The following is a 16,826-nucleotide window of genomic DNA, read 5'->3' as shown; positions in this document are numbered from 1 at the left end:
CGGATCATCCCTAAGAACATGTCAACCAAAACTATCTGATGAGTAGTTTTTTGAAAATAAAATTTTCTGACCAAAAATGGCAACAATTGCCCCCAAAAATAAAAATCGCAGATTTCATCATAATTTCAAAAGATCAAATTTAGTTCATCTACAGAAACCTGTATACCAAATTTCAAAGCTGTTAGACCAGTACTTTTTGAGAAACACATTTTTTGACCAAAAATGGAAAAAATTGCCCAAAAAATACAAAATTGCAGATTTCATCATAATTTCAATAAATGTCATTAAGTTCATCTGTAGGAACGTGTATACCAAATTGCAAAGCTATCAGATGAGTAGGTTTGGAAATACACATTTTTTGACCAAAAATGGCAAAAATTGCCCCAAAAATACAAAATTACAGATTTCGTCAGAAATTCAGTATATATTACTTAGCTCATCTGTACAAACCTGTATACCAAATTTCAAAGCTATCAGACCAGTACTTTTTGAGAAACACATTTTTTGACCAAAAATTGCAAAAATCGCCCCAAAATTACAAAATTGCAATTTTCATCATAATTTCTATAAATATCATTAAGGTAGCTTTCCGCCTTTGTTTTGGTATTTTGAGTCAAAAACACGATTTTTCTTTTATCCCTGAAAAGTATTCCTATAATATTGATCTTCCTTGTGTGTAGAATATCTTGGTAGTGAAGTTCCTGTTTTTGGGTGAAATTTTGGAATAAAAATGTACGAGAGGCAAAGGTGTACATTTTGGCGTTTGAGACTACCGTTAAGTCTTGATTGACAAGGGATTACGCTTAGCAAGCAGCGTCACAGTATTCACATGCACCTAGACAACATACGCTGTGAAAATCCCATTAACACCTACCGTTCACTGCGTGGGTCAAGACCATAGTGTGTACCTGGCAATTAGGCGTCGAAAGGTGGGTCTTACCGTTTTTCTCATAGGGGTGGCCGCTCCCAAAAGATCACAATTTATCGACACAATCGGACAAGGTCAGACTTATGACATTGTTGACGGTACAATTTCAGATTACACAAATGGCCCACACACTAAATGTTTTATCTGGGACATTTTTGTGCTTTTGTAAAAGCACCAGGAGTGGGGGATAAGTTCCGTAATGTTGAACATCTTTGAATAGGCTGTCCCGTATACATAAATGGTACGTTCCACTGGCTGCCCTAGTGACAGCGGGAACACTTGAATACCGCAACAGACAACCTTCACATCTTCAACATTGAAGCAACATTCGGCCTCTTTCGGCCGAAGTTTCGGCTTCTTTTGGCCCCAAGACATTTCGACACCCCCGTTACGATTTATTTTTTTCCCTTCAAACTTATTAGTAACTGACAGACCAGTCATATTCATAAGCATGACCTTTGCGTTCTGACCAGTATGACTTTTACAGTGCCGTTTAGGCGCCGCTTTTCAAACTTTGACAGTGTCGGCGGCTATTGCTATTGAAAATGATATGAAACTCTTTTCTCACGGTTTTTCACCATCATGTGTTCTCACAAACTTTAAAGCATGTGAATGCTGACGCTATACTTCTCACTGTTTTGATTTGTAACATTTGGCACGAGTTCCCCCAACCAGGTAGTGCCGAAACGTCTTTGGTTGCGTTGCCTAAACGTCCTTGTGTCGGAAATTGTGCGGCCGAAACGACTTTGCACCAAAAGGTCTAGAAACCCGACATTGTCCGTTCGATGAGAATACTAAGTGAGTTGAACAATTTGTGAATAAAAATGAAATATCAGAAACCGCGGCACTGGAACTACTTGGGATTAGAAAATACAAGGTGGAAACAAATTGCATGGGCTTCAAGACGCGACAGGAAATTTTCCCTAGGCAAAATACGTGTAGCGATGCAGAAATCACACGCCACAAAACAATAGCTGCTTTGGTTTGCAGACGTTTTGGCACAATGGCAGTGAACTGATAATGTCGAAGTCGTTTCAATCCCGCGGTCCCGTTTTTCCTTGTCCCATTTCGTTTCCGGACCGCGCTATTACCCAATAATCGTACAATGCAACCACCCTACCACTAAATGAGAAACCGACCCTGACAAGGTAAAAACATACGTCGACTAACAAATGTTCATCGTACACCGGACGAATGTGAATCAAATGATTTTATTGGAATGGACACCGTCACGACAACATTGTTATTAGTTATCATGCCAGTAGCCAAAATGCTGCAGGACCGAAGACAAATTTCAATATGAATTTGACCGTCACAACGTAATAACGTAATCGCCCTGAGTTTTCATCAACATGTCATCATTGGTCGGTAAACCATTGAATGAGACGCTTACGGGCTAACTACTTGAATACAGTGCAAAACATCATCCTAATCCTGAGATTTACATGTAATGAAGACGGGTCTGATATCATATTCGCCTGGAATCGATGGTACTCATGTTGGGAACGAATAACAGCAGAGAGTTATCTATCTGTGACGTATGACGCTTGACGAGCGGTCTATCGCATGCAACTTGTGCTTGATGAAATTACGTACTTTTCTCTATGTTCATGTTTTCTCAACTTCTCTCCTTTGACTTTTATGCCGCCGACAGGCGATTGGTTCATTTTAGCATAAATGACTCCAGAAACGGTCTTCACCCACAGAAATGCTGTACAGAGTGAGGACGAACTATTGTCTCAGAAATGCTCGTAGTTTGATTAGTGTTAATCGGTTTTCAAGGCGCGTGAAGATCTAAAAAAAATGGCTGCTCACTGAATCCACGGTTACTCTAACCGTAATGAATCACAGCATGGAGCTGTTCTTTTTTATCTCCATGATCACAGACACCGCAAATGTACATCCACATACAAACGCAGATATTTTTGTCGTCAGCCAATATTGTTTTCCCCATATCACTCATCGGGCTCGCTTTCATTCCGCAGCCGTGAGTCGTTTCCGAGGTCGAATCGAAGGCTTCCATAAACTTACACTGTAGTGTACGCTTGTCATGGAGGTAATTAGTCCAGGCGCTCGTGTAGACGGCATCGAGATGCCGTAGCAGTTCCGACAGTTAGGTCGAACAGTTAATACTCTATTTAAACCTTACAACTAATCAGTCAACAGATTATGCATAATCCCTTCCCTGGCACTCCCCAAGTTTATTTACTCATCAGCTACTGTGTAGATTGCACTCTAAAAAGAGTACAACGCTCCCAAAATTCACCCTTTTTAGCCTCATTTCGACCGTTGACACTGATTTCAATGAGTGAATATACTGTTGAAGTTGAACACTTTGATTTCACTATCTGGTTTTAGTGTTTTGTCGGTTGAGTACATTGTTTATTGCCATTCAAAAGGAAAAAAACCGAACCAATTTACTAAATCGCCTTTTTCTCAGTTCGGCATTTTGTCACATTGCAGTACGTTCAAAAGAGTTTAACTCGAGAACGCGTGAACGGAAGTTCACCAGATTTTCACAGACGTTTGTCAAGTAGGTTGTCTCCAAAACCGTGTCTCAGTTTTTTTATGAAGATTTTTAAAGTCGAGTTATTGCTGCTTAATTAGGCGGCATTGAAAGACTAATCGGTGGATAAACTTTGACTCAACGATGTGAAAATACTAAGGCCTTTTTCAAAAATCTGAGACACGGTTTTGTAGCCAGTATTCTGAAGACCAATTGGCCGTTAACACCTAAACAATAGCCCCTCTCCGCTCAAACTTAAACTTTTTTACGTGAGACCACCCATTTTCTTTACACTTTCACTAAGATCTTCAAAACAAATCATCGCACACTAATTTTCTTGATAAAATAAAAATATTCATAGAAATAGCTTTCAGGTGATATATAATACTTGGGTAAAAGTACACATCTTGATGGCAAAATTCACGTTTGAAAATAGGTCGTTGCAAAGGTGGAAAGCTACCTTAAGTTCATCTGTAGGAACCTGTATACCAAATTGCAAAGCTATCAGATGAGCAGTTTTGGAAATACACATTTTTTGACCAAAAATGGCAAAAATTGCCCCAAATATACAAAATTGCAGATTTCATCAGAAATTCAATAAATATCATTTAAATCATCTGTAGGAACCTGTATACCAAATTGCAAAGATATCAGATGAGTAGTTTTGGAAATACACATTTTTTGACCAAAAATGGCAAAAATTGCCCCAAAAATACAAAATTACAGATTTCATCAGAAATTCAATATATATTACCTAGTTCATCAATACAAACCTGTATACCAAATTTCAAAACTATCAGATGAGTACTTTTTGAGAAATACATTTTTGACCAAAAATGGCAAAAATTGCCTTAAAAATGCAAATTAGCATATTTCTGCACAATTTGAACAATCTAAAATAGATCATCTCTAGCGACATATGTACCAAATATCAAAGCTATCTGACTGTTAGTTTTGAAGAAGAAGATTTTTAAATATTTTTTGACCAAAAATGACAAAAATTGCCTTAAAATTAAAATATGCAAATTTCACCTAGATTTGAACAAATCTGACTGAAGTCACCCTAAGCAAACTGTATATCAAATTTCAAAGGAATCGGACGAGCTATTTCAGAGAAGTAGATTTTTTTACCAAAAACACCAAAAAATGACCAAAACATGCCCCAAAAATACAAATATCAAATTTCACCACGATTTGAACAAGCTTAAGTGAGGTCACCCCAAGTGATCTGCATATAAAATTTCAAGGCAATCGGACTTGCGGTTTCAGAGGAGAAGGCAATTGCTGATGGACGACGACGGACGACTGAGGAAACTCAACCTATTTGATAAGCTCCGCGTCGCTGACAGCGGAGCTAATAACTGTGAAAAAATTCAGCATTAGATAAAGTATGGAATATTAAGGGTGACAGTGTTTCTTTACAATTTTTGGCGGCAATCCTCTCCCTACTACAACTTTGACAGCCAATTCATTACTTTTACTCAGATCTTTGAAAGGTTAATTGTGTTAACAGCATTTTGCTTTTTTATTAGTTGTTATGATTGGTTAAACAAATGTCATCTTTGTACAAAATTATTCCCCTGTCAAGAATTATGTTGAGTTGTAATTTCACCAAATCATCACTATATATTTCATCTGGAGATTGCATATCAGCAGATTGTGAAAAACAATTGAGAAACAGGATTGATTTGCGTGTGATGAATCAATACAAGCTTTCAGAACAATAAGTTACAACTGATGAATATATCACACTGAACCCTGGAATGGAATTTTCCTTTATTTTACTGGTATTTGTCAAAAACCCAGCTCTAAGGTGGGATACTGTCAACACCTGACCAGCCAAAGCTATTTAACACTGACATGTCTCCACTGAACAGATGTATAAGATGATGATAATGAGAGAAAGGAGCAATGATCTACCAGTAAACCATTGTACACTGTTTGTATGGTGGGTGGCTCCAGGAAGTGAAGGGTGTCTTACAGCGATCTTTAAGACAACCTTGGCAGTACTCATTGTAAAATTAGACAAAACAGAAATGTGTTTGGTCTGACTGAAGAAAACTGACTTTTACTCACCATAGAAACAGTCATCTGCTGTTGAACCTTGGACACATAAACAGACACCATTCACACAAACACTGCCATTGACACAGCCTGGGTCACAGTTGTCACCTAAATGTATGAATCAAAGTAGAACAAGTCATTGTCAATGACATAGTCCCCATTTGGTTGATGAATTTGGAAACCACTGACAGAAATGATGGTGAAGTGATATTGGTCAACAGATGTCCAGAAAATAGTGAAGAAAACATTGAATTAATGTGTATGTGCAGTTGATGTCTGATGTATGAAAGGAAATAGATAAATTTGAGAAAAAGTTGGGTGTGTGATCAATGGTGCAATGTGGTTATATGAAATCTGAGTGTTGGTTTACGTTCAAATGTAAGTTACAGTGCGTTTGTCCTTATGCAAAGTTTGAAAGACATTGGTGAACTCCCCTCTGACTATTGGCTGTAGACATCATATACAGGAAACACAATGGCTGTCATGCAACCATACTATGAGGTTATTACGAAAATACCACAAAGGATGCACGAGGACATTGGCACAGCGCATTGCCCAACGAGAAGAAGAAGGGCTATGCACGGTGCCAATGTACGTCCAAGTGCATCCTTTGCAGAATTTTCGTGGTGACCTTATTATTTTACATCTTACATTCATGACTGGGGCATCAAATTGTCAGAGCAGTGACCGTTTTTGTGCAATGTCAACATTTTTTCTTGTGATTTATAGCAAGTGTGGAATGCTATCTTGGACGCACTTCTGCAGCCTGTGGACCAGTGGCACTATCTACAGAGCACGAGGCGTCTTCTGGCAGTCGACCAATGGTTCCCCTAAAACCGTTCAACACTGAACCCGCAGATATAGCCGCAGGGGTGTGGGGCGCCTTGAAACAGTAAAAGCCGCATTGAACCGGCATTCTGTATGGCTTTTTTAGCACACGCAAAATTCTATTGTTCTCGATGGTGGATGTATAATAATGATCATATCACAAAACAAATTGATATCCATATGTATGACAAAGGGAGTAATCCTTGTACCAAGTTTGAAGGAAATCGTTCCAGGCATCCCTGAGAAATTGAGTGAACGCATAGGATGGAACAATCACATATATTACCATGTTATGATAATATTCGACTATACCTGTATAATATGGAGTCTTAAAAATGTTATGAAGGACTGTATCAAACGATAAGTAAAACTCATCTGATAGATATTTCATTTTACTAGAGGTAATAGACCTGGTTTTGAATCTTAGATTAAAAATTGATCAAAATAATTATTTGAAGAATTTAAAAGCACAGGATGTGTTGCAGGGCTTACTTGCTTTTAACATTAATAAAGTCATATTGTTCATTGCAATGACACATCAGCTCACTTAAACCTTCTTGCAAACATCAAGATAAACTTGACAAGTCATCGTTGATGACACAGTCCCCGCTTGTCCATTTTGTTATAATCTTTGGTGCTAGGTAGCTGTGGTCTAGGTAGCTGTGGAATGGCATTGATGCAACGGGGGCATCAGGCCTGTGACTTGCATAATAAAGTAATCTGAGGAACGTTCAATAAATGACTCATCTCTGCCGGTAATGACCACTGAAGGAACTTTTGAATACATCACACATAACGATGCCCTTACTGCCTCCAGTGTCATGATGGCACATACTATACACATGGTTTGGTGGAATTTTCGAAATGGTATGGGATCGGGTATGTTGTTGTAATCAGCCATTTCCGATCATATAATGAAACAAATTAATGTGCACAAGAATGCAGTTATAGTATTTTATCTTCGTATCACGTTTGAACAAAATCAGTCCATCGAGGGACAGTGACCTATGTTTATGTTTCAAAGACATAAAAAAATCACACCAAAATTGAAATCAAATGGCTGTCTATTGACCATATGGATCATAGCACAAAATTAGTAGACATGCATATGTATGCCATAGTACTTTGTCTTTGTACCAAGTCTCAACAACATTGGTTAAAGAATATTTGCATATGATTAAGCCTCAAAGACATGAAAAAATCCAAAAATAACCATCTGACAGCGATATTGGAAAAAAATGACAATCTGGCAGCCATATTGGAACATGTCACAAAGTAAATTGACATGTATATGTATGCCATAGTGCTTGATCTTTGTGCCAAGTTTGGACAAAATGGGTGTAATGACCTTTGAATTACGATTCAAAGACATGCAAAATTCCAACAAAATGGCAGTTCTGCAGCCATATTGGATCCTATCGCAAGCTTAATTGATACATGCATATGTATGCCATAGTGCTTTGCCTTTGTGCCAAGTTTGAACCAAATCGGTTCAAGGATGTTTGAGTTATGGTTCAAAGACATGAAAAAATCGCGAAAAAATCGCAAAAAAATGGCCGCCTGTCGGCCATATTGGATCATATCACGAAATAAATTAGTGTTCATATGAAGAACATAATGTTTTGCTTTTGTGCCAAATTTGAACAGAATCGGTTCAAGGATGTCTGAGTTATGGTTCAAAGACATGAAAAATCGCAACAAAATGGCCGCCTCACGCCCATATTGGATCGTATTGCAATATAATTCGACATACATATGTAGGACATAGTGTTATGCCTTTGTGTCGATTTTGAACAGAATCGGTTCAAGGATCTTTGAGTTATGGTTCGAAGACACGAAAAATCGCAAACAAAATGGCCGCCTCACGCCCATATTGGATCGTATCGCAATATAATTCGACATGCATATGTAGGACATAGTGTTATGCCTTTGTGTCGAGTTTGAACAGAATCGGTTCAAGGATCTTTGAGTTATGGTTCAAAGACACGAAAAATCGCAAACAAAATGGCCGCATCGTGGCCATATTGGATTGTATCACAAAATAATTTGACATGCATATGTAGGCCATAGTGTTATACCTTTGTGGCAAGTTTGAACAGAATCTGTTCAAGGATGTCTGAGTTATGGTCCAAAGACATGAAAAATCACAACAAAATGGCCGCCACGCGCCCATATTGAAACATATTGCAATATAATTTGACATGAATATGAAAGCCATAGTGTTATGCCTTTGTGCAAAGTTTGAGCAGAATGTGCTCAAGGATGTCTGAGTTATGGTCCAAAGACATGAAAAATCGCAACAAAATGGCCGCCACGCGCCCATATTGAAACATATCGCGAAATAATTTGACATGGATATGAAAGCCATAATGTTATGCCTTTGTGCCAAGTTTGAGCAGAATGTGCTCAAGGATGTCTGAGTTATGGTCCAAAGGCATGAAAAATCGCAATAAAATGGCCGCCTCGCGCCCATATTGGATCGTATCACAAAATAAATCGACGTGCATCTGTAGGTCATAGTGCTATGCCTTTGTGCAAAGTTTGAACAAAATTAGTTTAGCAGTGTCTGAGAAACTGTTGATGACGGACGGACGGACGGACGGACGGACGGACGGACACACGGACGGGACCCAATCTATAAGTCCCCGCCGGACTTCGTCCGCGGGGACTAAAAATTAGTTATGGCACATTTGATCACTGTATTGCGTATATACATGTTTCTGCCCTGTCAAACTTGAAAAGTTTTAATGAAAGATTTCCACATAATTTCTGTATCAGTCGATGGAAGCTGGTCTGATTAACAGCTTAAACGTCATTGAATGCTATGATTTGAAGATGCTATTTGGATTGTCAGTACATTACCTATAAGCTGGTCTGATTAACAGCTTAACCCTTTTCCTGCCAAGTCCATATTTCACCACCAGGTCAAGATGGTTAAAATTAATGAAACACAACGTATTCCACATGATGTATTTTAACATAATACCGTACATTTGAAGGCTGTTGAAAACATAATACTGTAAAGTTGATTTTTTTGGGACAAAAGATGCTCTAACATACCAAGCCAAGTGGGTGAAAATACGTTATGTTTTGGCTCAATACCGCTTTTTACTGACTTGGCTAATGGGGAAGTGATGCAGTTATTACTGTCTGGCAGGAAAAGGGTTAAACGTCATTGAATGCTATGATTTGAAGATGCTATTTGGATTGTCAGTACATTACCTATACGTGAACAGTCATCACCCATGAATCCACCAAGACAAGCACAGTGTCCATCGATACAAATACCATCATTTTGACATGGTAACTCACATATAGGATTTGTCACTGAAATTTGAAATGAAATGTCAAAGCATCAGCACATCTGAAGATAGAACATCACCAACTTTTTGTACTTGTATTTACAGAGATGCATTTCTTACACTGTAGCGTCAATCACATTCTGATTCCACATAGTAAGAATTCACAAACACACTTATGTCTTGTGAATGGTGGATGTACGGTGGGTATACCTGCTCCACACACAATGTAAGGTGGGTATACCTGCTCCACACACAATGTATGGTGGGTATACCTGCTCCACACACAATGTATGGTGGGTATACCTGCTCCACACACAATGTATGGTGGGTATACCTGCTCCACACACAATGTATGGTGGGTATACCTGCTCCACACACAACGTATGGTGGGTATACCTGCTCCACACACAATGTGTGGCACAAATAATAAATGCTACTCTTTCCAGTTTACAACAATCTTAACTTGAAGAATGAAATCCTTTTGTGTGTATGAACACAGTCCCTCTATCCACGGTGGATAGAGGGACTGTGGTATGAAACAACTTGACATTGACCCACAAACTCTGAATGTTTAAAAGCAGTAACAGAGACATGAAGCAGCTCTCAACTGATTTCCCTCTATGCTTCAAGCCAACATTTATCTGCTCTATGCTGTCATATCTTTACACTCTTCCATCCATCCTTCATTTCATTAAACTTGTCTCTCTACCTTTTACAAACATTGACTCTACTGTGTCTGTGTTTTTCAATATACTATCCAAGCAAAAAATAGCCTTTTCTTTAGATTTTTCAACACCACAGTGTACCTTTCATTGTATGTGCTTTCAAAGAAACATGCTTCCTGAGAGCAAAAGCAGTCTCACCACTAGCTGATGGGAAAGCTTTCACTGCTGTAGGGCATGCACACATGTTGTAAACTGTAAGATATCCTTGAGATATAATGTGCCATTGACAGCTACAAGGCTGACTTCAAATCATGATTAAAGATACAACATGACAATTATAGATCTACTGCACCAAACATTTGCGTGACACTAAATGGAACAAGAGACTAAATTTAAACATAAACTTCATAGAATATTTTCACATCTTACAGATCACTATGTGATGTGTTGTTCAGAGTTCACATTCTTCTGATGAGCATCACCAACAGATTTATGTTACGAAGTATTTTTGAATTTTTTTTCACATACACTTTCTGCTAACTAGAGCATGCTATAGCCATCTCTCATCCATACTCTATGAAGTTTATGATAGGTATGCTGCAATTGGTCAGTCATACTGAATATTAGATTAGTTATCTGCTCTGTAGGTCAAAGGTTAGCAATTTATTGATAGCAAACTTACCAAGAGAGCAATCTTCACCATGGAAGCCAGTGAGACAAATGCAGTTGGTTTGGACACAAAAGCCACCATTGACACATGCAGGGTTACAATTACCTATTTAAAAAGCCATTGTTAATTTTAACCATGATCAGCTAACAGACAGGCAATATACTGACAAACATTTTGCAATGATTCAGATAGCAGGAATACATGGAGCAATCCCATACTTGCCAAAACTGACCAGCGCTAAGCAATGGCATTTTACTGTCAGCATCAAAGCCACACTGCATGCACTGACATCAATCACATTGCTACAGAAAATCTGCATTGGAGTTAATATGTCAGCGTTGAACATATTAACAAAATAAATTTGCAAATTATTCTACTTGAGGCATTCATCATATTAAGTTTTATCATGTGTCATGCCTGATATTTCTTGCATTTTGTAGGAATAAACCTGACAACCATGCACCACATTCATTAAACTGTTTAAGACATTTCAGTCTAATCATCAAATATAAAGACTGATGTTGTTTCTACTGGAGAAAACTCAGTGTATCATTGTTACTCTCCATGCTGTGTATCATTGTCTACATTACCATGGATTATAACTTGAATACAATGCAGCTTTACTTTTCAAGCGATCAATTCAATTCTGTCATTTACAGCATAACATCAAATTTTTGGTCCTATTTCTTGATTATGAACACCTACATCCATTCAGGCTATACCAACTCTTGTACATCTTGTGGAAATACTCTGTGTAAATGCCATTTGTCTTACTCTTGTCTGTATAACATTTTTCAAAAAAATACTGACTACTTTCTGTGACACATCTTTAATCAGAATACATATGCATATTGTACATACTGAGTCTTTTTGACGTTTCATGATTGCTAAAATAATAATTGGCATTATCAAGAACATAATTGCTGGGCAAAATTTCTTTAAACCTACCGTTTGTATGTAATATTAATTAGGTATAACTCTCTGTCTCACTCTGAGTTTTATTCCACATTACAGTTAATGATGTTTTGGTACATATCATAAAACAAAAGAGAATTTTCAAATACTTGGCCAGTGCTAACTCATATGAACACTGAATTCTATTTTGTCATAGTTACATTCCATGGTATCAGTTGGAAACTTTGTGTCAACAGTGTTCTGCCAAGCTTTTGCATCAGTTGGGTCTGAGGGCCCATGGAATCCCAAAAAGTGAGTCATTGTTGGAAAGAGGGGGCCATTTTCAAGACAATTATAATAGAATACACTTTATTACGTGCTATTCCCATGTTGTTGTTTTAACATTAAAGTTTACTTGTTACTGAGTGTAACATTTCTTTCACAGTAATTTGGCAATTTTCAGAACAATGCTGGTGTTAAATCATCAAAAATAAATGTTTGAAGCGTCACAAATTGTTTGAAGTGTCACAAATTGTAGAAACCAGCTGGTAGGTGTTCTGGTAATGTCAATTTTGAACCACTGGAGCGTGAAAGTCAATGAATCACTAAAGGATGAAAGTCAAGTGACAACAACAATATCATAAGGTTGTTCAAAATAAATTCAAAGTCTTCAGTTGAAAATTTCTACTTTGAACAATCAGCAACAAACATTTTCCTTGCTTTAGATGTTCTCCAGTGTGTTAAAGCAGAGCCATAGTCAAACTGGTCTACAGGGCCATCTTCAAACTTCACCATGAGTATGTCATCCAGTCTAGCTGAGGACAATCTATTCCGTGCTGCAGTCTTCACCTGATTCTGGGCACTAAAGCCCCTTTTACAATCAACAGTATGGATGGGAGGAGTTAAAGCCAATGATGCTAGGATGAGCAAATTTGGGATCTCTTCTCTGTGATACATGTTGATAAGAGCCCACAAGTTAGTTATATTGTCTCTAGGGTAGCAAGCTTTGATCACCAATGGTTTTACCATGGACCACTCCTGTCTGGTAGATTCTGCATTAATTATTGGCTCAGCAGTAGCAGTTGCATCCACTTTGCCCTTCAGTGGCTTTGACATTTTAGATTCTCCATACTTGGCTGATCAGGGACTCCAATTTATCATTGCCCCAAGTCTTAAGTTCATCCTCAGAACAAAATGATATTGGCCTCATAGCAAGCACACCAAAGGCATACATGATGTTGCTGTCATCATCTGGAAATCTCAGGTCAATCTTCTCTAAGATTGCATCAACAAATTTCTGCCTGATTGAGTCAATGCTCTGCTTTCCCTGCACAGCATGATTGCCTTTGAAGATAAGTTTTCCCTTCTCAACAGTAAGATGCTCATTTTGTAGCTGAGTAAGTGTGGTGCTCTACTTCACCAGATTTCACTTTGTTCAATGCAGTTTTGCAGTGGTCTACTGACACTTGCACCATGCTAACATCAAAGATCAGATTTCTGGAACACCAGGCACAGTTCAGAAACTATGGGTAAAATGTCCATAAGCAGGTAGGTAGTGGCTATGAAGTCATACTTTGACATCTTGCTACCAATCCGTGCTAGCATGCACGGATTTTCAGTTTTCGGCTGTTGAGTTTCCGAGGATGTAGACGGCTGAGACACTATGTCTGCTATGTCATGTTCGATCGTATTGTCTTCACTCGTTCTGTTGCTGGATTTGCTTTTTTTAGGGGCGGATGGTCCAAAGAAACTAAGAATTGTTCTGCCTCGATGTTTTGAGCCATTCACAGAAGCCATTTTCCTTTCCAGAAAGTACTGCGAGACATTGGCCTACACACATGAAACAGAGAGGTTGACTGGCTGACCCTAATCTAGCCAATGAAAACCAAGTTCACGATTATGTAAATGAAAATTCACTGCAGGTTGCTATGGAAGCGGCACGTCTCATTTTCTCACATGGCCAGGAAAAATCACGAACAGTGTGAAATATCTACTCCATGTTTTCGCGTATAGCACCTAAATAAGTGTATTCTTGGGACTTAATTTTTCCTGAAAGTTTAGGCCTAGTGGGACTCATGGTGCACTGCGCCTTGCAGACCCGATGATTTATATTTTGGAGGTCATCAATTTTTATTTTGCGGCAATGGCGCAAGGCCGTTGCCTCGGCAGAATACTGGTCAAGTATCGATAGTCCGAAATAATGTGGCATGGCAACCAGTACTGTCGGTGTTGTTTATTACTGACAAAAACATCTGAATATTCACAATGTTCACATCCCTTAATTACTGTCACTCACTCTTTAAACTTTAACAAATCTCCTCCGTGTATAAGTATATGAACACTACACTTCTAATATTTCTAGATGTTGAATTCATTGACTGGTCATTGTTCAATTATCAAGAGGAGTAGCATTATTAATAAAGTGTTACAATATTAATGGAGTAAAGATACTTGATTGGGAAACTTTTGTGTCTAAGTTTACTGATTTCAAAACAATTTATTAAACACATTTTTTTCTTCTGTTATCAGAGTGCTCTTCACAGATTTCAACGTACATTATTTTGCAATACTGCATCCAACATGTCGAAATACTTGTTTTGACAATTTTTGGAGGAATTCTTTAGATAAAGATTCACAATGAAACATCTGATGCTATAATTGAGATCTATAACATCCCTTGACGTGTGTTTATCATTGATGTGACAAATCTATGTACAGTCTCAAGAGATCAATGTAACACTGCATTGGTAACAATTATCTCATCACAATTAATTGTGTCTTGATAAGCTCACCGATGATTGAACAGTCAACTCCAGAGAATCCCTCAAGGCAAGCACAGAAACCATTCACACATATTCCACCATTAAGACATGGCTGTTTGCAATCTGTATCTGAAATAGAAATACCAGTATAGTCTTTAACAATATGATTATAAAAACGGTCTTGGTCTATGTTGTAGTTTTGGTGTCCAAGTGTCAGGACTGCACCATTTGGATGTGAATATCAGTGTATTTGCCACAACACTGTTTAAAGGAAATCCTGGTATTCAATGATCTTCAATATTCAGCAAATCTGTTCAAGTGACATGTTGTTAGGTTTACACTGCTCATTATTTAATGAGTTGAATAATGTCAAGCAGTTCAGTTCAATTACTTTTTAAAGTTGAAATTTAAAACTTTAGTATTTAATGAAACACCTCTCTGCCTACTTATCAATATATGAAAAACAAACTAATGAATTCTGTACATTATTAAGGCAAAGATTCAGCATGACTTTACCTATGGCTGCAAAATAAATACTTACATTCTGTACAATCTATTCCTCTGTATTGACCAATACACTGACATGTACCATTGATACAAATACCGCCATTTTGACATGATGGAACACATTCAACACCTGAAAACAACAGCAGAGTAAAAACCAAGTTAGAGAGCATTTCAGTCATCTGGCAAAAGAGAGATTGATGTAAAATACATTTTGTACAAATAAAAAAATTGACTGTTCTAGGCTATAATGAGAATATTCAAATTATAAAGTATGCGGTGAATTGTGCCTTTCAAAATTGGTATGAAAAGAATTTTTAGAACATTGTAGAAATATTTCCAATGCAAAGTCTAAACATCCCACTTTCCACATGGAATAGTCACATTTAATGTATCCCACTTTCCACATGGAATAGTCACATTTAATGTATCCCACTTTCCACATGGAATAGTCACATTTAATGTATATTAATATCATTGTTCTAACTCAAGTCACTACATGTTCAATTTCTGTGTGCACAGTTCAATGTTATAAACCATTTCACGATTGACACTATGAATTTATCGTTCAAAACAATAGACTGAACAGTTAGTTTTTCATTAACAATTATAGTTTCATTTGTACTTCATTTCTGCATACTTCCAATGAAAACATCCATACAGTCTGCATGACTATTTGACCTACCTACAATAGCACAATCTGTGCCGCTAAAACCTTCCAAACAGGAACATTCATTATCCAAACACTCTCCTCCATTTTGACAAGGAGGACTGCAGTTCTCATCGGGCACTGAAAATAAGTTCAAGTATTCTATAAGGTGACTACAGCAAATGTGAAGTTTATGACAATATGGTCCACACAGTACAGCTTTTGATAGGAAAGATGTTTTGATAGGAAAGATGATTTGATAGGAAAGATGTTTTGATAGGAAAGATGATTTGATAGGAAAGATGTTTTGATAGGAAAGATGATTTGATAGGAAAGATGTTTTGATAGGAAAGATGATTTGATAGGAAAGATGTTTTGATAGGAAAGATGGAAAGATGTTTTGATAGGAAAGATGATTTGATAGGAAAGATGATTTGATAGGAAAGATGATTTGATAGGAAAGATGATTTGATAGAAAGATGATTTGATAGGAAAGATGATTTGATAGGAAAGATGTTTTGATAGGAAAGATGATTTGATAGGAAAGATGATTTGATAGGAAAGATGATTTGATAGGAAAGATGATTGATAGGAAAGATGATTTGATAGGAAAGATGATTTGATAGGAGAGATGATTTGATAGGAAAGATGTTTTGATAGGAAAGATGTTTTGATAGGAAAGATGATTTGATAGGAAAGATGATTTGATAGGAAAGAGTATTGTATTTCACACCACTTGACAATGTTTATTGAACACTTACAAAAGCAAAGCAATTAAGACACGTCATCAACATAGATTTTGAATATCAGCGGTCTGAACATCTTTCCTGAAGACAATTACAATCATCATTTTTCCTTCATCAAGGAACCTCTCAGTTCATTTTATTCTTTAAATTTCCTTTTGACAAAGTGGTAGTCACATTCACAAACTCAAACTATCTTACAATGTACTTGGTACTTAAGTAATGACATAACAGTAAAGAGTGTAGAAAGTACTGCTGCCATTGATTCCACAAAACAAAAGACTACTACATGTATGAAGTACCTAGCACAC

At 37.4% G+C, this 16,826-nt stretch overlaps 1 protein-coding gene across 26 annotated transcripts in view; it reads right to left on the bottom strand.

Moving 5' to 3' along the window:
* The window catches only part of LOC139126300 (kielin/chordin-like protein), a 141,197-nt gene that overhangs the window by 40,688 nt on the left and 83,683 nt on the right, over positions 1-16,826 (bottom strand). For 24 of the 26 annotated variants that reach the window (XM_070692345.1, XM_070692347.1, XM_070692352.1 and 21 more), the window contains 6 exons: positions 15,809-15,913; positions 15,161-15,256; positions 14,650-14,748; positions 10,976-11,068; positions 9,549-9,653; positions 5,511-5,606 (listed from right to left, as the gene is read on the bottom strand). In XM_070692345.1, the coding sequence (XP_070548446.1) occupies positions 5,511-5,606; positions 9,549-9,653; positions 10,976-11,068; positions 14,650-14,748; positions 15,161-15,256; positions 15,809-15,913 (594 nt within the window). The remainder of the gene's footprint in view (positions 1-5,510; positions 5,607-9,548; positions 9,654-10,975; positions 11,069-14,649; positions 14,749-15,160; positions 15,257-15,808; positions 15,914-16,826) is intronic. The other 2 variants (XM_070692348.1, XM_070692359.1) reach the window with 1 other exon arrangement.

This window comes from Ptychodera flava (assembly GCF_041260155.1).
Source record: "Ptychodera flava strain L36383 chromosome 3 unlocalized genomic scaffold, AS_Pfla_20210202 Scaffold_27__1_contigs__length_13241970_pilon, whole genome shotgun sequence".
NCBI lineage: Eukaryota > Metazoa > Hemichordata > Enteropneusta > Ptychoderidae > Ptychodera > Ptychodera flava.
The sequence above is the reverse complement of the archived record's forward strand: the minus strand, read 5'-3'. Positions and strand labels throughout refer to the sequence as shown.